Source organism: Mytilus trossulus, unplaced genomic scaffold, assembly GCF_036588685.1.
Source record: "Mytilus trossulus isolate FHL-02 unplaced genomic scaffold, PNRI_Mtr1.1.1.hap1 h1tg000138l__unscaffolded, whole genome shotgun sequence".
Classification (NCBI taxonomy): domain Eukaryota; kingdom Metazoa; phylum Mollusca; class Bivalvia; order Mytilida; family Mytilidae; genus Mytilus; species Mytilus trossulus.
The window spans coordinates 3,494,461-3,518,465 of NW_026963302.1; the positions used below are offsets into that span (position 1 = coordinate 3,494,461).

A 24,005-nucleotide genomic window follows, 5' to 3' on the forward strand; every position below is an offset into this window, starting at 1 on the left:
CCTTAGATTCAATACAAATACACGTGTTAGCGTCACGATGTATAATACACAATTTATACACTTGATACAAAGTAACACGGTACATTGAAAGTCGTAAAGAAGAATTTATAGCAAATGCTAATATTGATATTTTACATATGTAGAGATATCCGTACATACATGAATAATTGCAATAAAAAATGAAAATATATCAGTTGTTTTTATCAATGCTCCATTTTTTGCAGGTTTCATCAGCTTACGTATTTTAACACGAAAGTCTATCAAAGATCTAAGAAATTAAGCACCTCTCCTTTTGATATTTTCCGTATTTTTCATAAATAACGTATTTGTATTACAATATGCAATTAACAAAATATGGAAACTTTAAAACAATCAGACTTATTGGAAATGATAATTCAAATACTTAGATTAAACTCCTGTTGAATATAATTTACATCACTATAATTAATCTGATAGTTTTCCTCCCATGAGAAAAGAAGGTTATGACATTAGACTACTGAACTTCGACCGTCCTTACAGTAATAAATTTGGCTTGTATTATTTACTCAAAACAACTTATTCATGTCAATTATACATATAAACGTCTGAAATCGGTCAATCACCTTACTTCAAGTCGAACCTAAATCACAAAATTTAACAAGTTGTTGTCTCATTGCCATAGAGAACTCTCCACCATAGTCTTAAGACGTGAATTTTAGAAACTACGGGTCACCATTTTGACTATGACAATGAGCATAACTTAGTCGGCTATCAAAGGCTTCATCACCACAAAGTGTAAATTTAAAATGAGAAAACCAAGAATAATCAATGAAAACTTATTAATCGAAAGACAAATATGACATACAGCAACCATGTGACGACAACTACTAAATTTGATATTTTCTCATTTAGGACAGGCACAAGATGTGGCCGTGTTAAAGCAGAAAATACATGTCCTAAGTCAGGAATCTGATGTACAGTAGCTGTCGTTTGTAATATATACGTGTTTCTCGTTTCTCGTTTTGTTTATATAGATTAGACCGTTGGTTTTCCCGTTTGAATGGTTTTACACTAGTAATTTTGGGGCCCTTTATAGCTTGTTGTTCGGTGTGAGCCAAGGCTCCGTGTTGAAGGCCGTACTTTAACCTATAATGGTTTAATTTTTAAATTGTTATTTGGATAGAGAGTTGTCTCATTGGCACTCATACCACATCTTCCTATATCTAAGATCAAGTTTAATAACTTGCTTGAAATGGCTTCACTCGTGGTTATGCATTGTCTGAAGTTTTATGATTACCCAATATGCCCGCAATTCGCATTCTATTACCTACATTCAGTAATACATTTTTCATTCTATGTTTGTAGGGAAAGGGAACGCATATTGAATGCAAATTGCACAACCACCAAACTCCGAGACAGTGCTTGATGTTGAGTAAAGCCATTTCATAAACATTTCTTGTTAATAACGAGGAAAATGAAATTAATGGTGAACAAGATGTATCAACAAAACAGAAAACATTTGTGTTATATTAACTTAACGCAAATAAAAATAAATTAATGCACTCATTATTACTTGCAAATAGACGTGTCAATATACTAGTTAACGTGGTAATATGGCACAAATCAAAAATCAGCTATAGGTTAAATGCACAGCATATTGCACCTTGGCAATAAATAACTTAATCAAAAATATTATCAGAAATTAGGATGTATCTTCAGTTAAAATAAAAGGCATATATAATATTTGAGCATAAGCTAGCTGGTCCATATTATTTTTTTTAATTTACTTGCATATAATTACTTTACTCTCTATTTTTGAATATGTCTATATTCTTCATTGAGGTAATTTAGTTTTATAGTACAGTAGAACAACACAAATGGGATTTAAGAATAGAACTAGTTTTATCTCAAAATCCACTGTTTCAGAACTTAATGCATTCGATGTGTGTGTTTTTATGTAGTAAGGATATGAGAAGGTTTAAAAAAATGTTCGCATTTCTTGGGTGCGTCGCCCAAGAGAAATAAGACTATTCGAGGGGAAACTTATATGTCCATCTTTCTAAGCCATGGGAAATGCACAATTCATTCCATTTTTTGGACAATACCATTAGTTACATAATGTGTTACTGACCTAGTATAATACATATTGGATCCTTAAATTCCATTTGGGGTGAGATATAGGAAGATGTGGTAAGAGTGCCAATGAGACAACTCTCCATCAAATAACAATTTATTTAAGTTAACCATTATAGGTCAAGGTACGGCCTTCAACATGGAGCCTTGGCTCACACCGAACAACAAGCTATAAAAGACCCAAAAATTACTAGTGTAAAACCATTCAAACGAGAAAACCAACGGTTTAATTATAAATTATATAAATAAACGACAACTACTGTACATCAGATTCCTGATTTAGGACAGGTGCAAACATTTGCAGCGGGGTTAAACGTTTAAAAGGTACCAAACCTTATCCCTTTCTCTGAAATAATAGTATAACATCACAACATTGAAAAACACACGATGAAATATCAATTGGAGGGCTTAAATTAATCAGAAAACGTATTAGTTTATATATCGTGTTAGGTTACTAGCACACTGTAAGTCTTCTCCCATTGGTCTATACAAAATCAAACTTGTTATCTTTAAATATGTTATATGAATTAATTCAATCGCTCTTCACTAATTTTTTCGTCTGTTTTGAATTTTCCTCAACATCGTATTGGGTGGTTTTTTTCAGAAGGACAAATTATGATTTTCAATGAGACAACTGTCCAGCAGACAACACATAAAGTAGAAAGTTAGGAACTCAAGATCACAGTTCGGCTCTCAACAATGAGCAGTAGTCATAGCAGGCTAACTATTCGTTATGTTCTGTTGAAATATTGCTATATATGTATATATTAATATTGTATTTTAATTTAGAAGTATCGCTACATTTTTGTAACATTTTTCTTACTTATTTTCCGATTCATTATGGCATTTGTTATTTATTATTATTAAATGTTGTAACACATCTTAAAATTGTACCATTTAATGACATGACCTTCCTCCACAAAGATAGATAGTTCAAGGACGGCGAATAAATTTTATTGCTATGCATCATATAGATAATCATAAGTAACCCTTACCAGTTTTATTATGTACTTAGATACATGTATCTTGGACGGAAACCAAAAAAAAAAGATATATTAAACGTGGGATAATCTTTTGATTTACATAATTTTTGTTTAAAGTTCAATGTTTCTCTTCAATAAGTGACAGTTGAAGATATGTAGCAGGTCAGTTATTGAAATAAAACATAGGTCAAGATGCTTCAGTGATAACGCACGTTATTTTTGTCCGCGTTTTCAGACGTCAAGACAGCATACTACATTTTATTTTTAGTATTGAAATATTTATTACCATTGTTTACTAAATTTACTGTATTTGGGTCCTTACAAGGTTAAACATCATACATGTGATACATGTACTAATACTATTCAAACTGTCAACAATGCAACACATAAAGACAATTGTGTTATTAATTCCTTTATAATAAAATAAAAAAACATTGTCTCAAAATGGGGACGTTTGTCTATTTAAGTTTTTGGACTTTTTTGTCAAAGTTTCGGTTCTGAAATAAACTTTCATGGAGAATAAAATGTTTTTCTTTGAGCTTTCCTGATCATGAAGTTTTATTCAGAAATGCGCTTCAGATGCATGAAATTTATTAATAGTTTTTCATATTTTTTTCCAAAGTATGTATTAAAGTACCGTACTGTCAAAAACACCCTTGAGCTGACGAAAAGTGTGTCAGTCTAGCAAACATTTTTTTCACAAACAAAAACTAAAAAAACAAGGTTAAGTACATATTATTCAGCCTAAAAGATTACAATAATATACTTTACAATATTTACAAAACACAAGGAGAAACCTCGGTAGCATGTAATATATGCTTTACATGTTGCTTTATAACATATATTGTATTTTACACTGAAACGTGTCTTTATATTTTGATGTATAATATTATAATACTTTATGATGCGCAAAAGTTCAAGTAGGAAATGGAAAGGGTTATTTTACCAACTTTAATACAAAATTGTTTATCAGTTTGGTATTTCTAGAAAACAAGCACTTTATTCTAGGGCTTGAAGTGGTATCATTTGACAAAAAGTAAAACCGCAATAATTCGGTGGTCGAGTGGTCTAAGTAGTTACTACTGTAATCACTAGCCAGTCAACACTGAAGCTGTGAGTTCGAATCCCGCTCTTGACTAGGATTGTCAGTTTTTTTGTGGTTTTCTCCGGGCACTCCGGCTTCCTCCACCAATAAAAACTGACTACCAAGAAATCGCCTAAATGCGGTGATTAAATCATTAATTCATATAAACTTCACCTTCGAAGTTGATGTTCCAATTAAAGTCGTTCCTTTAATAGAATTTTAACTTATTTAACTCAAATAAACTAGTTCCGTGAGATACAGGCATCTCTATATATAAGGAAATAATGAAAATATTTTGAAAATACTATATAAGATTAAGTGATTCTATTTGTACACTTTTATGGTAACTTATGATTTACTTGGTGTGAACACCCCTGATTACACGAGGATAACGAATTTATTTTTTATGAACAATTCCTTTACTCATCTTGAAACAGGATGTAAAATTGTAAAAATGGTAATGAGAAATTTCCAGTGTAATATTTTTTCAATGTCCATGTTACTGCTCATTATCAAATTATTTTTCACTTTATTTTTTGAAAAAACTAGAAATTATTTTGTGTTCTTTTGAGTTAACAAAAAAACATAAAAAAATAAATATTTTTTTAATTTTTTTTTTTATTTTTATTTTTTAATTTTTAGTTATTCTTATATTTTTTTTCCTATTTTTTTTTTTTTTTTTCTTAATTTTTGACCAAATCTCATTATTTTTTTTTTTAATTTGGCAACATTTTATTTATCCCCGGGTGAATCAGGGTGGGGTGTTATTTACACAGGGGTAGTCAACCAATCAGATTACAGTATTTTTGCTGCATAAGAAATAAGACATATTGTACCTTAATTACATCTGTTATTATTGAGGACTATATTGTGCATATATACTGCCTTCTATATATCTGTAGACTACATGTATGTTCTTCATTTGGTTGCTATATGTAATTGACATATGTTCAACGTTCCCGTTTATTCAACAAACATAATGTGTATGTGCACCAGAAAATAGCGAAATCATTGACAGGTCAATAATATAGTGTTATTAACTGGCTGTTTCTGTATTGGCACTGGTATAGATTCAAGGTTTGCTGTATTGGCCTCGAGGGCCAATACAGCTGACCGAGAATCTATACCAGTGCCAATACAGAAACAGCCAGTTCATAACACTTTTATTAAATGATAATAAGAGAATTAAAAACCGGAAGTAAACGTCCCGTATTAGCCCATGGGCCAATACAGCTTTTCCCCCGCTTTTTTCTGTATTGGCCCTGTTTTTTCCGTTTCAAAACTTTAAGACGTTACAAAACATTGCACATCATTTCACCTGTTTATTTTATGACTTTAATTTAAAAAATATTATACAAATGTTTTTATGCCTAACGATGCTTCCAAAGTTAAGTAATGGCGTAAGAAAATTGAAAACCGGAAGTGAACGTCCTGTATTAGCCCTACGGTTTTTTCCCCGCTTTTTTCTGTATTTGCCCTGTTTTTTTCCGTATTGGCCTTGTCGAAGAGCAATATTATATCTTGATTTATATCTACAGTGGAACGTTTTTAGTATTGCACAGGCTGATTTATCCATATTAGGGCTTATTTGCTCATATCATTTAATAAAACACGTTATTTCAATGCTCATATTGTTACTGCGACAATTTTTTTTTGCGACACACTATGCATTAATATTGGTGCACAGAAAATTCACGGTTGTTTTGTTTGAGCCAGTTTCACTAAACCACTGAGAAGTAAGACAAAATGAGGTCTCCAAAAAGAAAGACCCGCTATACGTTCATGCTAACATTTAAGCCTCATTTTAATTATTTATTTTTCGTCGGCTGTATATATCGTAGTCATAAACTTCTAATTTAAGCAGTAAAATAATTCCACATAAAGTCGATATTCGTTACGTCTTAAAATGTTCAGATCTAATAGAGATCGAAATGTAGTTATGATTACTCATCTAGATGTAAAAGGAATTGATCAAACAGCAAACAAATGCAGATACGCATTAAAGACGACATATTGACGTGACGTATACATGCATTATAATTAACATCTGCATCGGGAACATTACATGCAATTGAAAAGCCGTTTGAACATAATTCAAGTTGAATTTCTTTCATGCAACTCCAAGAATTGAAAGAAACTCAAATGAAGACAAGTTTTATCCCCCATTACAAATGCTTAATATGTATTCGAAGTAGGTCATCATACTTATATTCATTTACGGACACCTCTCATTTGTTATATGTATCGAATAAACGTCATCGGATGTAACTATTTGTTGTTTGATGTATGCGCAGTAATTGTATTACAGCATACTGTTCATAATAGTTTCCTGAATGAACTTAAATGATACATTATTTGAAAAGTCAATACCGTTCGTTTGGATGATAATTTGTTTATGTTAAATGCTCAAACAATAGGGTAAGGTGTAATTTTATTGTAAGTGAATTGAAGTTTTAGAGTAATTCGATTACATTTTCCGGAGTCACGTTTTAAAAATTGACATATATTAAGGTTTTGCCATCGTTTACTTGAACTAAAGCCACTTCAAATAAGTTTATCTATAAGTAAAATATTACTAGAAAAAGCATTATGTCTTAATTAGGAAAACATTTGACAGTTTTGTATATATTGAATTTAGAGAAGACAATACATTCCGTACCGATCGTATGGAGTGTCCGTTTTACTGTGTATAATGCATGAATATGCATCCACGTCCGTTTAAGATAAAGACTTTAATATATAATACACCGAATAGGGAAAGTGTCACGTTTTTAGCTAGTTATTTGCTAGTTAAAATAGCCTTTTTAACAAGCCTTTCTTATAGTCCAATTTGTCCGTATTTATTCCAATCAACCAGCTTTACAGGTCATATAAATCTGATTTTTTGTTATTGTTCAAATATGCATGACGTATTTTCAGCTGGACTTTTCTTCTTCTTCTTCCTTGCTCAGGACGTTTAGAAGCTGTAATAAATCATTCTTGTGCGATTGCGATTCCAACTATCACAAAACTAGCACTGTATGGCTATAATGTTCCATTGCATGTAGCTCGACAGGGCCTACACGAACAACAACAAAAACCGTAATTAAACTTTGGTATTCCGGGAGGGTAGGCAGATTCTGCTCTTTTAGTCGTACCCAAGATGGTATCTTGAAAATTGACTATTGATGAGAATCAATATTATTTAGGCTATCATGTTTTGTATCCTATAAGTCCTTCACTTCATCGTTCACGAACATTTATAGTTTATGTTAAAGGCGACAGGGTTCTTTTAGAGAAAATGATTTTCATTTGTGTACAATATGAAATATATGCCACCATATTTGCCAGCCATTCAGCAGTTATTAAAGGTAATTTTCAGAAAACCACGAAAAATTTAAATCTTTTCGGCAGTCGATTCACAGAAGAATATTTAAAAAAATAAACTAATTTAAAATTTATCTATGCATGGACCAGATAAGCTATAATTACTTACCCTTATATTGAAAACAAATACGGATACAAGTAACCTTAACTAAACAGTTCCGTTATGTTGCAGATATAAAAACAAAAGAAATTAGAATGTGTAATCAGGAAACGTATACAAAATTGACATTTTTTTAAATTTTGTTTTTGAATTAATTTCAAACTTTTGAAAATATTGCCATCTATGATCTGTCCACAAGTAGATATTGGAGGTGTGGTCATACATTTGAAAATGATTTTGGGTATAGAACTCACATGTATATGACAGACCGACAACACATAATTATCACTTCTGTTGCTTTTTAAGATTGTTATTGATGAATGCGTACCGATTATTGGTGGTTTATCTGCATTTGGATATTATATAATATCAGCTACGAGTAACAATAGTAAGCTTAGCGTATCGAACGAGTTTACACAGACTTCATATTTTGTCGAGCAGCTGATATTTAACAATATAAACATGATGAAAATCTTATAATTGGTCTATCAGTGCATCAATGTAAAAACATTTTTTGTGTTTGACATGCTTTTAAAATAAAAACTGTAACAATGATGTTATATTAAATAGAGACGCATTAACTGTAGTTTACTGACGTTTAAATTAGTGGGATTGAAAGCGCTTCCTGCTATGCCGCATAAATTTAAAAAGATCTATTTTGTAATCATCACGAGTTTCATTATAAAATGATGAATTTAATAGACATTTAGCACATGCAGATTTTATCATTTAAGTTGACTTTAATATATTTTTAGATAGAGGAAACTATTTTTCAGTGCAATTTTCTTCAGCTAAGTAAAATTATCTGGAAACTGATTAAAAGCAATGATTCAATTACATATGCTACCTAGTGTGAACATTTACTTTGAAGTTACCACATGCTACAATAAACATAAGTTCTGATCTATCCGTTTAACATAACATTCAACATTTAGAAGTTATTCAGAAACCTTTCATTAAGGAAACGACCATTTAACATTAAAAAAGGGGGGAGGGTATGTTTTTTTCCGAAAATAAATTTGATGAAGCAATCAAATAATATTTTCAAGCAGATGACAAACAAGGCATTCTGAATCCACATTTTCTCCATACCTCATAGTGTTAAGTTGGGTTTTTTAAACAATAAGATCTTTATCGTGGACTTAAAAAACTGAAAAATAAAATGCTTTGCGCGGAAAAAAAATATCTGACTCGGACAAAAAAACATCCCCCTTAATAGGTCAAATGGTTGTTCCCTTACATATGTATGTAAAGATTCAAAATAATTGCAAAATAGTTATAACGTTGAGCTCATAACGAAAGAGGCAGGTGTTACATCATGTAGCAAATAGGATTTTCAAAACTATTGATTGAAGAGAGAACGACAAAATTTTCATAAAAACGAGAGAGAAAAACATAAATCAGTGCACTTCATGTTAAGTTTTGTTATTTTCACGATTTCTCTTTACTGATTTTCAAAACTGTTGATTGAAGAGAGAACGACAAAATTTTGATAAAAACGAGAGAAAAACATAATTCAGTGCACATTATGTTATTTGGTTATTTTCACGATTTCTTCTTACTCTCGTTACAAATTGTTCTAGGTCATTCATTTAAGGTTGTTATTTTCCAATGAAATTAAGCAGTAACAATTTGAAATTGAAAGAAAAAAATTGTTTCAAATTTGTCCAATAAAGTAGATTGTTTTCGCCGAAGCGAAAAACGAAGTATGTCCGGGAAAACCCCTATAGCCCCCGCCCCCTTAAGAAAACCTCTAAAATAGTTGCTGCCTGATGTCAAAAGAGTTCGTTGACATTTTAATTCCAGGATATCTCATAATGACTCGTCTCTTTTTTCTTCTAATTTGACATCTGTTTTTGATCCTGTATACCTACTAGGTATTGTAAATGTTTGTGCTGATAATCACTAAATTACATCAATCCGGTACAGATTAGCATAGTAAATGACAAGTATGTAACATTATATAAACTAAATATGCATATAACTGTTTTATGTTTCTTTATTACTTCATATTTAGGTTAACTACATTTTCATCATAAATCCAGTAAATCAATGGTGATGTAACACGTTGGCGACTTAAGTTTCCATAACTTTTTATGTGTAACTCTTCTAGGTATTTGTTATTTGTTCGTCCATTGTTATTGGCTTTCGGTGTTCATGATACAGGTTAGTTCAGGGGAGCGATTCGGACTCTTAAGGTTTTTATATATTGTGTCATTTTGTTTAAATATTATGTATAACCTATCTACGACGACTCCAACGTTGACTTTTTTGTAAGCGTCTTTGTTAGGTTTATTTGTGGGTTTGTTTTAAATAGTGTTAGCTGTTTTGTATGGTTGCGCACATCTGGCTGCAAGGCCATGTTTTGTCACGTTGGCCATTTTGTGTTGCAATACCTGGTTTAACACACTACCTTTTGCGGAAAATGCCTGCAGCAATAAAGGAATATAGTTTTCCATTCGTTCCGATTGTTGATATAGACGAGATTTTAGGGCTTCTCCCCATTAGTATTTGCCTTGAAGTTCAATATTTTTCTTAATACCCTTTTCATCGACGTTGCCACTGAAAACTATTAAAAGTTGAAGTCAAGATGTGATTTGGTTATCATCTATCCACCCGAGACCAAGTAACAGTTACGTATTTGTCAGACAATTAATTTTAACGGTCAACGGACGATAACCGCGAAAGTTAGACCTACTAGTCACTGTCAAATTTCTTTCCTTTTCTCCATCATTTTTATGTTTATATTTCCAATGCTGATTAATCCTCAGATTCAAAAAGCAATTATTACATGCATTATCAGCTAAAAAACATCTAAGATTTAAAACGTTTATTCTGGGCAAAGATCGTGTCCACTCTTGAAATCCTCAGAGGTAAAACTTTTATATATCAAGTGTAAAGGTATTTTGAACCGTATTCAACATTGTGGATTATATCTATATCGATATAATGTTTCCACAGCAGTGTCGACATTATTTAAACATCTTGGTATTGATAAAACCTGTTGTTAATAGTTTTACGTAATTTTGTTTTTTATCTAGTCAATATATGCTATAATCGGCAATTTGTACATTCTTCCTCTGATCCTGCTTAATATTTGTTAAGATCGTGAACAAGACTTATTACTCCAAACTGTTTGGCAATGGCAGCACGTATCTGTGCAGCAGTGTCACGTATCTGTGCAGCAGTGTCACGTATTTATTTCAATTCGCGTCAATTTGTTAATTAAATGCACGCGACTTCATTATATATCATAACATGTTTGAACGCGTAAAAGTACACTTACTAATTGATTCATTTTATGTAATTTCCTCAACATAAAATAACTTAATGTTTAAATTGATTTACTATCAAACAATTTCTTGTTACATTTTGTGATAAATCAGATGTTTTAAGTGGTCCTTTTGATTTGGTTGCCAGTTTTGACTTTTCACTCTTCAAACTACACTTCAATACAATCTTATCAATGGAATGTTTTCCTATATAATTAAATGGTGGTTTGATAAATCACATTGCTATTTTATGGCTAAAATAGAAAACAGACCAACTGGCAAACAATAGTTAATACACATAATAGAAAACTAAAACCAGAGCAACACGAACCGGTATTAGTCTTAATTGGTAGGTCAATTTTGGGAAAGGGGGACAGAAATAATCTAGATATACATAGTGAAGGTGTGAGGAAGTGACAACCGGTTCGGAAATAAAGTTTATCGACAAATTGTAGGTATCTTTATGGGCACCAATTGTGCCTTTTAATAGCAGACTTTTTTCTTTACTGTTACTATCACATTTTAATGCCAAATGCAGTGAATAACCGTCTTGATTCTATTGTATTGATCAATTCAACAACACTGTTAATTTCATCTTGATGATATTTGTTCGTTGAATAATCACGATTTTTTTTATTTTTTTTTAAATAAATCAAATATCAATAACATGCATATGACTGTCTTTTTCTCATTTTAGATATTTCAGTATTACACATTAAACTCTAAACAAATATTAACGAGAGAGAAGATAATTTTTCATTTCCTTTTGTTTTTTGTTTTTTACAGTGATGTTCCTTTGGCACCGTCTGTCATATAACAACCAAGGACAGACACTGAATTATAAGCCGTTGAGATGGGACACTTAAAGACTATTAGACCGTTGGTTTTCCCGTTTGAATGGTTTTACACTAGTAATTTTGGGGCCCTTTATAGCTTGTTGTTCGGTGTGAGCCAAGGCTCCGTGTTGAAGGCCGTACTTTAACCTATAATGGTTTAATTTTTAAATTGTTATTTGGATGGAGAGTTGTCTCATTGGCACTCACACCACATCTTCCTATATCTATATAAGGTGATGTTCAATAAGTTTATGAGCACACCAAATGTGAAACTAGTAAATTATTTTCATTTTGTTATTTTTCTGATCAGTTTAAAATGATTTACTAGTATTCATTTTCTTTGCAGAAAGTCATGATGGCTGTAACATGCACAACGGAATCCTTATACGAACGCTTACTTATGATGCTGAAAAACGAAACAAACTTAACAGGATGTTTACAACTCAATACATTCCCGAAAGAGGAAACCAATAACATTTATACAATGGGAAGAACTTTCTTCGCTTATTTCACACCAATTATAATTGTTATAGGAATAGTTGGAAATCTTTTATCATTGCATGTGTTTTTTATTTTTGAGATAAGACGTGGCACGGTACTTGTCTATCCCATATTCATGTATTCGGTTTTGATGTTATATTTGTTATTCTTGTGGTGTTTTGTCTGTTGCTTGGTCCGTTTCTGTGTGCTGTTGCGTTTCGGTGTTGTGTCGTTGTTCTCCTCTTATATTTAATGCGTTTCCCTCAGTTTTGGTTTGTTGCCCCGATTTTGTTTTTTGTCCATGGATTTATGAGATTTGAACAGCGGTATACTACTGTTGCCTTTATTTTTTATCGCAAAATCTGCGGTCGCTATCAGCAAGCACATATTTAGCAGCATTATCCGTATCCGATCTTATTACTATAATATTTTATGTGTCAGTGGAATGGATCAGAAGAGGTTTGACATATCTTTTTCCGGCAACAAACGTTAAAATCCTTGACATTGAGGGACTTTGTCAATTCCAGCTTTACATATCTTATGCGTCTAGATTTGTATCAGCATGGCTTGTAGTGTCTTTCACTATAGAAAGGTATGTTTCCATTTGTCATCCGTTAGTACGGAGAAACATTTGTACTAATAGAAGCACGCGAAAAGTGATTTCTGGAGTTATTCTAGTTTCATGCACAACCGTGTTATATAAACCTGCATTGAGTGGAATTTACAAAGGGGCAACTGGTACGCTATATTGCACAAGATTGCCTCAATATGGTTTATTGTCTTTCTCGTGCGATTCTATTTATGCAGTGTTTATCACATTTGTTCCTTTTGTTGTGATCACTATTCTCAATTTATTGATAATTCGAAAACTTATGAAACAAAGAAAAAACGATATTTGCAGACAAATCGTAACTGAAGTGAGTGTTATCCGACTAGAATTCACTGTAATTCACCTTGCATTATCAATATGCTTTATACTTTTAAATATTCCATACTTTATATTATGGTTTCGTAACTTTCTTTTATCTAAATATTTATTCAATTCTGTCGTCAGCTCTTCAGTTGTCAATTTAAAATACTGGCAAGGAGTGCTATATTTCGTAAGAACTATATTTTATATGAATTACTGCATCAACGTACTTCTATATTTAATACTTGGAGCTTATTTCCGACACGAAGTAAGAGTCTTACTAACGTTAGCACGTTTCCGTCGAAAATCGTTTGTGTTTCCGATTACAGTTCAAACAGATTCGAATCAAACAAGGCTCTGACATATGCATACTATAATACCTTATTAAATCATTTTACTCATATGTGTTGCTCAGCTATATATACTCTTTCATATACATTTATGCCACTAAACAGTTGTAGTACTGTTTGATTATAGGCGTAATACGTCACTGTTTCGTTGTGTGATGTTTGTTAAAAGGAGACGTCCGTTATTATTCTGCGGCTTAATTTACTATCATTTTATATATGCGTTTACCTGTGTTGGGAATTCTTGCTTAGTTTGTACTGTATTCCTTTCACGTAGAGTTGTTATTTTGTCGATATTTTTAGAGTCCTTAAACATTGTCATATAAGCGGGAGGTTCGGTTAGACAAAAATCAAGGTTCAACCCTGTCTCAAATAAGGAATATTGCAGGTGTTATTAAAGAGCACTTTTTTATGTGATAGTGTTTGTTGCACGTCAGTGTTTCTGTTGTTCCTTTATTAACCTGTCATAGTTTTTTCCGTCGGTTTAAAGTTTGTAACCCAGATTTATTTCCTCTCAATCGATTTTTTACTTTTAAACACCAGTATAAAGTAAAATGACACGATTGCCCCAATCGTACTGTCATTTTCTGTGTTCAGTGGACCGTTAAATTTAGGTAAAATTCTAATTTGGCATTAACATTCGAAAGATCATATCATAGGGAACATGTCGTCTGTTTATGTAATTTATACGTGTTTCTCGTTTCTCGTTTTTTTTATATAGATTAGACCGGTTGGTTTTCCCGTTGGAATGGTTTTACACTAATAATGTTGGGGCCCTTTATAGCTTGTTGTTCGGTGTGAGCCGAGACTCCGTGTCGAAGGCCGTACATTGACCTATACTGGTTTACTTTTATTAATTGTTACTTGGATGGAAAGTTGTCTAATTGGCACTCACACAACATCTTCCTATATCTATGTGTACTTACTTAAAGTTTCAAGTTGATTGAACTTCAACTTCATAAAAAACTACCTTGACCAAAAACTTTTACATGAAGCGGGACAGACGGACGAAGGAAGGAACGGACAGATGGACGAATGAACAGACGGATGAAGGAAGGAACGGACAGATGGACGAATGAACAGACGGATGAAGGAAGGAACGGACGGACCGACGAACGAACAGACAAACGGGCACACAGACCAGAAAACATAATGGGCATAAATTGGGCATAAAAACACAGAACTCCGCGGAAAATTAATAAACAGCAGCGCCATGATACGCCCGTCGTCTTGTGTGAAAGTTTAATGCAATAATCATAAATAATTTCTGAGAATTTTAAGCAATAACCATATATTGTTTTTGAGATACGGAGGGACATATAAACCCCCCCCCCCTCTTTTTAAAAAAATTAAAATAAATATCACTAAAACAAACTTTTGAATCAAAACCAAAAAGTATACAGATCCTAATATTATTGTAACAAAGAAGTGTGTAAAGTTTTAAGCCATAATCATAAATTGATTTTGAGATACAGCGTGACATGTAAAAATACCCTCCCTCTTTTATACAAAATAATAAATAACTGAAAAATGAAATTTTAAATCATCACCAAAAAGTATACAGATCTTAAGATTAATATAAATAAGAAGTGTATAAAGTTTTAAGAGGGGGCAAGGGGGTCCCAATAACAGCAAAACAGCAAATTGATTTTGCTCATAACAGATAACAAGGATTTAAAATGGACAAAAACAGATAACAGTAAATGAAATAGTAAAATAATTCGGTCTTTGACAAATCAGAATTTCTTATTATGGATATAATCCTTTGTAATGCATTCCATTTTCTATGTTTTTAGTGTGAATTTATGTATCTAGAATGTGATTAAATTACTACTCAATATATTAAAAAAAATTATACGCTCGTTTACGGAACGTATTATGGTATACTGTTGTCCGTCTGTTATCAACATGTCGGACCTTAACTCAAAAACTCTCAGTTAACCAATTTGCATTTAACTTTGGGAAATTGTTTTTATCTTATAATTGACGTGAGCTCCTTTTTTATATATATAAATTTTAGATTTTAAGTTTCTGGGTAATGGGTAAAAGTTTCAATAAAATTGGTGGTTTTTTTTTCAGTTTTCTGATAATATCTCAAAAATGCTTTCACAAAGCAAGGAATTTTGGTGAATTGTTTATATCTATTAACATGAGGTCAATTTCAATTGTTATAAATTTTAGATTTTAAGTTTTCCAAGTTTTATATATTTTCAGACATTAACACAAAATGATTTCAGCAGTTCTCATGAAACTTTGCTGAAATGCTTATATCTATTGTTGTAAACTCACTTTCGATTTTTATTGATTTTAGATTTTATATTATTGGGTTAAGGGATTTTATTCATTAGTCTAGAAAAAAGGTGGTATTTTCTAATTTTCAAAAACAACTCAAAAATGCTTTCAGCAGTTCTCATGAAACGTTGGTGTATTGTTTATATATATCGACTAAAACTCCTTTTGTTTCTAATAAAAAAAATGTTCTAAAAAAAAAGAGTTTGAATATTCTGACTTTTTCTAAATGACCATTTAATGAGGTGTGTGAATTTTTCTTAATAAGACTATGAGGCAAAGTGGTATATAGGGTAGAAAATCAAAATCACCAATTATAAACAATCAATTTATCAAGTACTTCGAACGAATTTTGACACTCTAAATGCAATTTATTCCGCTATTTTCAAAGAACTTATTTGAACAATTTTTTTATCAGCTGAGGATTTTGATTGTACCCAGTGTACTAGTAAGTAGAATACATAGTTAAGTAGGGAAACTAAATAAATCTTTGTTTGAAATGAGTTATGTGCAGCTTCGGACTCACGTACATGGTTGGAAATTTCATTGTACAATGCATTTGGTTCTGCTTTGTAAAGAATCACAGAGCTGAATATATGTACCATATTATATAAAAGGTTAAATGGTTGTTAGGACCTAGTTGTTTTGATTTAATATGTTCGTACGGGAAACAAAGAACATTATTCTCATACAAATAATTAAGATAATTCTAAATACACATTCATAAAAAAAAAACGGAATTTATTACAAAGGATAATCATAAGATATACTTGAATTGTCCTGGACTTCACTTCTGTGATTGGTATATGTTAATGGAATCCTTCTCTGAATACGGGACAAACATATTAGAAGTGGTAGACCCCGATGTCCAATGATCTTCAATTTATACCGAATATTGACTGTAAAAAAATGCTAACATTCCAATTTTCAATAACAGTTAACAGCAAATACATTATCACAATAACAGATAACAAAAAAACAAAAAGCCCAATAACATTTAACAAAGAAAAGGACAATAATAGCTAACAGCAAATATATTTTCAAAATAACAGATAACAAAGAATTAAATTGCCCCATAACAGTTTAACAGTTATACCCCTTGCCCCCTCTTTTAAGCAATAATCATAAATCGTTTTTGAGATACAGCGCGACATGTAAAAATACCCTCCCCCTTTTTTACAAAATACTAAATAACTGAAAAATGAAATTTTAAATCATCACTAAAAAGTATACAGATCTTAAGATTAATATAACAAAGAAGTGTGTAAAGTTTTAAGCAATAGTCAAAAATCGTTTTTGAGATACAGTGCGACATGTAAAAACCCTCTCCCCCTTTTTTACAAAATACTCAATAACTCAAATATGAAATTTTGAATCATCACCAAAAAGTATACAGATATTAAGATTAATATAACTAAGAAGTGTTTAAAGTTTTAAGCCATAATCAAGAATTGTTTTTGAGATACGGTGCGACATGTGAAAAAACCACACCCCTGTTTAAGTTACAATGTGCCGTAACTCAAAAAGTTTTAATCTTATTTTCACCAAAAAGTATACAGATCATTTGACCATCATAAGAAACAACCATATGTAACAAAGTTACTTGGATCATCAATATATTCGTAGCAAATTCTTAATCTGTCCAGTGATTAATATATATTTATATAGACTTATACTTACATATCACCAGCCCAGTAGCCAGTACTTCGGTACTGGCATGAAAATACGGATTTTTTGTGTTATTAAAATTTGCTGTTACAAAATGATAGAAATTATTATAAATTAAGGAATGTATCTCCCTCGTGCAAAGCTCTGATTTCTTTCACGGATTTGGCTATACTTTTTGGACCTTTTGGATTATAATAGCTCTTCATCTTTTATATAAGCTTTGGATTTCAAATATTTTGGCCACGAGCATCACTGAAGAGACATGTATTGTCGAAATGCGCATCTGGTGCAAGAAAATTAGTACCGTTAATTTTATTTACTACCACTGGGTCGATGCCTCTGCTGGTGGACTATTAGTCCCCGAGGGTATCACCAGCCCAGTAGCCAGTACTTCGGTACTGGCATGAAATACGGATTTTTTTGTGTTATTAAAATTTGCTGTTGCAAAATGATAGAAATTATTATAAATTAAGGAATGTATCTCCCTCGTGCAAAGCTCTGATTTCTTTCACGGATTTGGCTATACTTTTTGGACCTTTTGGATTATAATAGCTCTTCATCTTTTATATAAGCTTTGGATTTCAAATATTTTGACCACGAGCATCACTGAAGAGACATGTATTGTCGAAATGCGCATCTGGTGCAAGAAAATTAGTACCGTTAATTTTATTTACATCGAGGATATGTCAGTCGAACGTAACAAAGTTACTTGGATCATCAATATATTCGTAGCAAATTCTTAATCTGTCCAGTGATTAATATATATTTATATAGACTTATACTTACATCGAGGATATGTCAGTCGAACAATGGAACAATGATTTATCTACTTACCTCGTGATCTTACAAATGACCAATACATTGTGTTATGAAACAATAGAACGCAACACATGTTGCTGATGTCAGCCGAATGTTTAGATATATAAACTGTGTTGTTTTCTAACCAGAGAGCGACTTGGAGCGACTTCTCTGATGCCACTATACGCACGGTGTCTCTCACATACATTGTAAAATAATGTAATAAAAGTTTGTCAAATTATCTAGTGTATGTGTTACACATATTAACTTTCATGAAATTTTGATAAGTCGTTCTCAAGTTACGGTGCGACATGTTTACGCCGGACAGACAGACGGACAGACGGACGGACGGACAGACACACGGACGGACGGACACCGGACATTTGTATACCATAATACGTTCCGTCTTTGACGGACATATAAAAACGGACAGTCTCTAATCAAATGGCAAAATAAGGTCAACCGGTATATTACTTTTGTCTTTCTTGAAAGAATACAATATTCTTAGCCTATTTGATATGATTTCTGATTTGGAAATATTTTGAGAGGTACGACTTTCTAGGAGTATCAAACATATTGCAAATGGCGTATAGTAACAAGACACTGGAAGTCCATCAAGCGCATACGTGTGTGTGAAATGGAGGAGATGGATTATCCTTAACTTTTTATCTAACAGAACAAAACAACAGTACAATTAACAATTTAAGTATGAGTCATCTGAAATTAGTCATAGAAAATTAAATTCTTTTTATTTTAGTAAAACAACTATCGTGCCTGGTTTTTGTTAACGCAAATTCCTAACCTAGACGTTGGAATGATTTAAAAACAAACATCTTCAGTATAAAGTTTATGAGGAATAACGACTGATATCAACACTTCTAAAGCTTTAATATGAACACCATCAGAATTTAGTTGACCGCTGCTTTATGTATATGTCTGGACTCATGAGATCTAATTATAGATTATCGTTGATCCCCTCAACGAGATTGATTTTCCCGCTTGTGCCAGGATGACCAATGGAAATCTTTTTATCGCTATTTTACCTATGACGACGTTGCCAATTTCATGTCAATTTCGTTAGCAACACCGCGTGACGCCATAGTTTCTAGTGATAATTTTCCATCTCAAGCGAGTAACATATGAAAAATCATCACATAAAAAGATCAAAGGAAAAATGCACAAAATGCACAAAATAGCGATAATTGTGTTTAATCTTATGTATAATTACACCGGAATAGTCAGTCGTCTGATTTGAAAATTTACTTCAGTTTAAGATACGATTGTGTCTTATGTTTTTATATCGCGAAATAGTTTAAAGAGTCTTCTTTCGGGGCTTTAATATAGCTTAAATGACTCATTTACAAAAGACCCGTAACCTAACATTGGCCCCCCATTTGCTCTCGCGTAGATGGATTATCTTCGTTGTTGTTCGACGGTTTGCATGTTGTGTCGATTATTATATTATATGTTAGTGCTATATTTCTGTCACGTAGTCTTGTCATTTATTTTTAACATTTTTCATAAAGCGGAAGGTTTGGTTCTCCATTAAACCAGGTTCAATACAACATTATTTCATGTACCAAATCAGAAATATGGCAGCTATCAATTAGTTCGTTTCTATGTATTATGTATTCTGTGTATGTTGGCGTTTGTGTTTGTGTTTTGATTGCACTTCTCTCAATCGATTGATGACGTAACACCGGTAAACTACTGTTGCCATTATTTAGATCATGTAAACTCCTTATGCTTTCTCTCGTTTAATATAATGCCAAAGGATTTGAACATTTTCGATGAACTGTTGCTTTTTCTTATTAATAATTTTGATTTTTTTAAGAAACTAAGGATTTTCTTATCTAAGCAGAGATTACCTTAGCCGTATTTGGCACAACCTGTTGTAATTTCGGATCTCCCAATGCTCTTCAATAACTATTTTGATATGAGCGTCACTGATGAGTTTCATGTTCCATTAGAAATGTTCCCAATACTGCATTACTGCAAAACGTTTACATCATTTTGGAAATATGCTACTTCTCGAAGGTGAACAAGACGATACGTACTAGTATACAAACACTTTATAGCTTGCTGTTCGATGCTAGCCAATGCTCCGTGTTCAAGGCCATACCTTGATCTATAATGGTTTACTTTTGTAAATTGTTATTTGGATGGATAGTTGTCTTATTGGCACTCATACCACATCTTCCTATAAATAACTATCGGTGATGGAAAGAGCGTCCAATGCCCTTGCATTTGACCTGACTGAGGGTCTTCTGGTGGGTTATTTCACGATTTGCAAAACAATTTCTGCAAATAGAGAATGCTCTTCTTGAAGAAGTTTTGAGTATATCCGATTGCTGGTTTCTCTCGTCTGTTTGATTATAAATGTATGGTTTGCATTTCCTGCCTCACTACAAGACTTGTCTTGATGATTTTTTCTCACAAAAAACTTGCACACACTAGTATGCACTTTAAATCCAGACTGTGGAGTTCCAAAAAGTGTTTCTTGATCTACCGTTAAAGGTTAATCTTCAACACAACAACTACACTCGGGCATATGTTTTCCCTTTACCAAATTCATTACTGTTAATATCGAAGAGGCTGTGAAATGTCTGACGTCTTCACGACAAAATAGTGTTCCAGCGACCATAGCTGCAAACAATATTATTTTCTTCAGTACCAATTACATTCAATCCCGTTACTAAGAATGTCTTATCAGCGAATTAGGAACATATACGTAAAAGACCAAATCTTAGCAAACGATAAGACGTCATATCCTAATCGAATTTTTCAATGAACCACAAATCTGAGGACTTACATTGTTTGCATTTCCATACATTTTAACACTTTATTTTAACAAAACAATATACCAATTTACCAATTTTTAAGCATGTAGATGAATGCACTTTCTAAATATTTCACCATTTAGTTGGTTTTCATGAGACATCATGTACTCCTTCGCTTCGAGGTCGACATAAGTATGGACTTGTTTTTATCCCATCACTTTTTGTGTCTAGCAGTAAAACCGTTGGTTAAGAGGGTGACGTCCGTATTGATATGTAGGGTGTTTCAAAATACCCTCTTATCAAGTGACAGTTTAAATTATCGTTCTTCATCCTGGTCTACCATCAATGCAGATCCTAAATATTTTATGTATTGTTAATGTGTTCTTGTAAAACATTGACTTATCCAGCAAGAAGTGCCTTATAAGCTTTGGATTTCAAATATTTTGGCCACGAGCATCACTGAAGAGACATGTATTGTCGAAATGCGCATATGGTGCAAGCAAATCGGGAGGGATTGAGTAAACAATATTATATTTCTCAATTTTCCTTAAAAAAAGAGTTTGGTGACAAATATTTTTCAAAACGTTATGACGTTCCATTTGTTTCAAAGAATAACATATCTTACTTTGGCTAAATCGACACCGTCAGAAATATTTTAAAAATTTTAAAATGTGCATTTCAAATGTTCATTTTATGCCGTTGTTTGGGTTCACCATGACGTTTTTTGCTTTATTTGAGTAAGAATTCATGCATAATGGCATAAATGGTAGAGTTAGATTTTTCTTACCATCTTAAATTATTTAGCTTCAATTTGAGCCCAATTATATAAGTTTATGTTGATTAAAAAATCATAATTATTTTTTTTAAATAAAAAACGTTTTTTGCTCCAAAATTGCAAAAATGTTCAATTTTCAGCAGCATTTTTTGCAAAAACGAAATCGACAACATATATATTTTTTTGGGTAAAATTTGATTCTCTGTCAATTGAAGAATAAAATATCTTACAGGATAAAAATTCTCACCGTCAGAAATGAAATGTTGGATATGCCCTTAAAATGTCCTGCACCAAGTCATTGATATTGCCATTGTTTTATTATTGTTCGTTTCTGTTTGTGTTACATTTTAGTGTTGTGTTTCTGTTGTTGTCGTAGTTTTCCTCTTGTATGTGATGTGTTTCCTTTAGTTTTAGTTTGTAACCCGTTTTTTTTTTCTCAATCGATTGCTGAATTTCGAACAGCAGTATACTACTGTTGCCTTTTTTTATTTTCAAAACAAAACTATAGATATAAGTCACAGATATCGACGCGTATGTTTCAATTGTCGAATAAAACTAAATAACAATCATCATAAGACATCTACTTAAAAAAATTGTAAGGGTTCCACGGAACCCAGTGTCTCGCCTACTTTTGCTGTAAATCGTAGGCTCAACAAAAATGAGGAAAACAATCAATAAAAATATTCCTCTAGATACTATCTTTTGATTGTAAGAAGCTTCTGTTCAAGTATGGTAAGAATTCAGGATAGTTTTTGAACTTATAAATGTTTTAAAAACTTTAACTGCAGACTGTATGTAATGTTAACTGGAAGAAAATCTAAGTCCATTTAAAAGTAAAATACGGAAAAATAGATTTATTTTTTTTACAAAATTTACTTCTGGATACTATCTTATGATAATAAACAAGCTTCTGTCTAAGTTTGGTACAAACCCAGGATAGTTTAAGAAAGTTATTAAAATTTTAAAAACTTTAACCACATAGTGAATGTAATTGTTTCCCTGCAGAAAAACTAAGTCCATTTAAAAGAAAATACGGAAAAAAATGATTTTTTTTTTTACAAAAACTTCTGGATACTATCTTATGATTATAATAAACAAGCTTCTGTCTAAGTTTGGTACAAACCTAGGATAGTTTAAGAAAGTTATTAAAATTTTAAAAACTTTAACCACATAGTGAATGTAATTGTTTCCCTGCAGAAAAACTAAGTCCATTTAAAAGAAAATACGGAAAAAGTGGATTTATTTTTTTACAAAATTTACTTCTGTATACCATCTTATGTTCAAAAACAAATTTCTGTCCAAGTTTGGTACAAACCCAGGATAGTTTAAGAAAGTTATTAAATTTCAAAAACTTTAACCACAGAGTGAATATTTGTGGACGACGCCGACGACGATGCAGACGGAACGTAGGATCGCTTAGTCTTGCTTTTTCGACCAAAGTCGAAGGCTCGACAAAAATGTATCAGATACCCCGTCTTATAACCAACATGACTGACATGGCTAAAAATTGAACATAGGGGTATGATGTTTATGATACAGAAATCTTTTACTGCAATAAAATGTAGAAGTTATTGCCTACAACTGTCAAATTCAAGAGAATAATTTTTTTAAGGAGACAAATTAATTTGAACAGTTCTTTAAAACTTTTTTTTTTTTATATAGTTTGTAAAAGTTGTTTAAATGTATGATAAATTCATACCAATAAACTAATCACATTCGAATTGTTAAAGAGATCTGAACCAATCGTATTTATGACGTAAACACCTTCAAGACTCATTTTATGTATATTTTTAGGACTTAAAAAATCAAGATGCCAAATTATACATATTTTCTGATTACCTTCTGTTCATAATATTTGTGCACATTTGTTAAAGAAAAGAAGGGTGAAAGATACCAGTGGGACATTAAAATTCATACGTCGAACAGGCAACACCATTGCTAAAAAATAAAAAGACCAATAGTCATACAATAGTACACAAAACACATAGAAATTTAAAGTCTAAGCATATGGATTGGTGTTGGTCGTCAAGTCTTAGCAAATAAAAGATGTATAAAGTACATGTAAAACACGTGTTAGTTAGAATGGTATTGCCAACAAGTTATATACAAGAAAAATTCGATTCTATTCTTTTCAAGCAAATGACAGAATTAATCAGTTGACTGATAATTACTGTTACAAGTACTGCACCACTGGTATATTTAACT

At 32.0% G+C, this 24,005-nt stretch overlaps 1 protein-coding gene across 1 annotated transcript; it reads left to right on the forward strand.

Annotated features, from left to right (window-relative positions):
- Positions 1–12,586: 12,586 nt before the first annotated feature.
- On the forward strand, positions 12,587–13,659 carry LOC134700334 (probable G-protein coupled receptor 139; the record flags this gene model as incomplete). The annotated part of the gene is made up of 1 exon (XM_063561690.1): positions 12,587–13,659. A coding segment is annotated over one exon (918 nt), but the record flags the coding sequence as incomplete, so codon positions are not given.
- Positions 13,660–24,005: the final 10,346 nt, after the last annotated feature.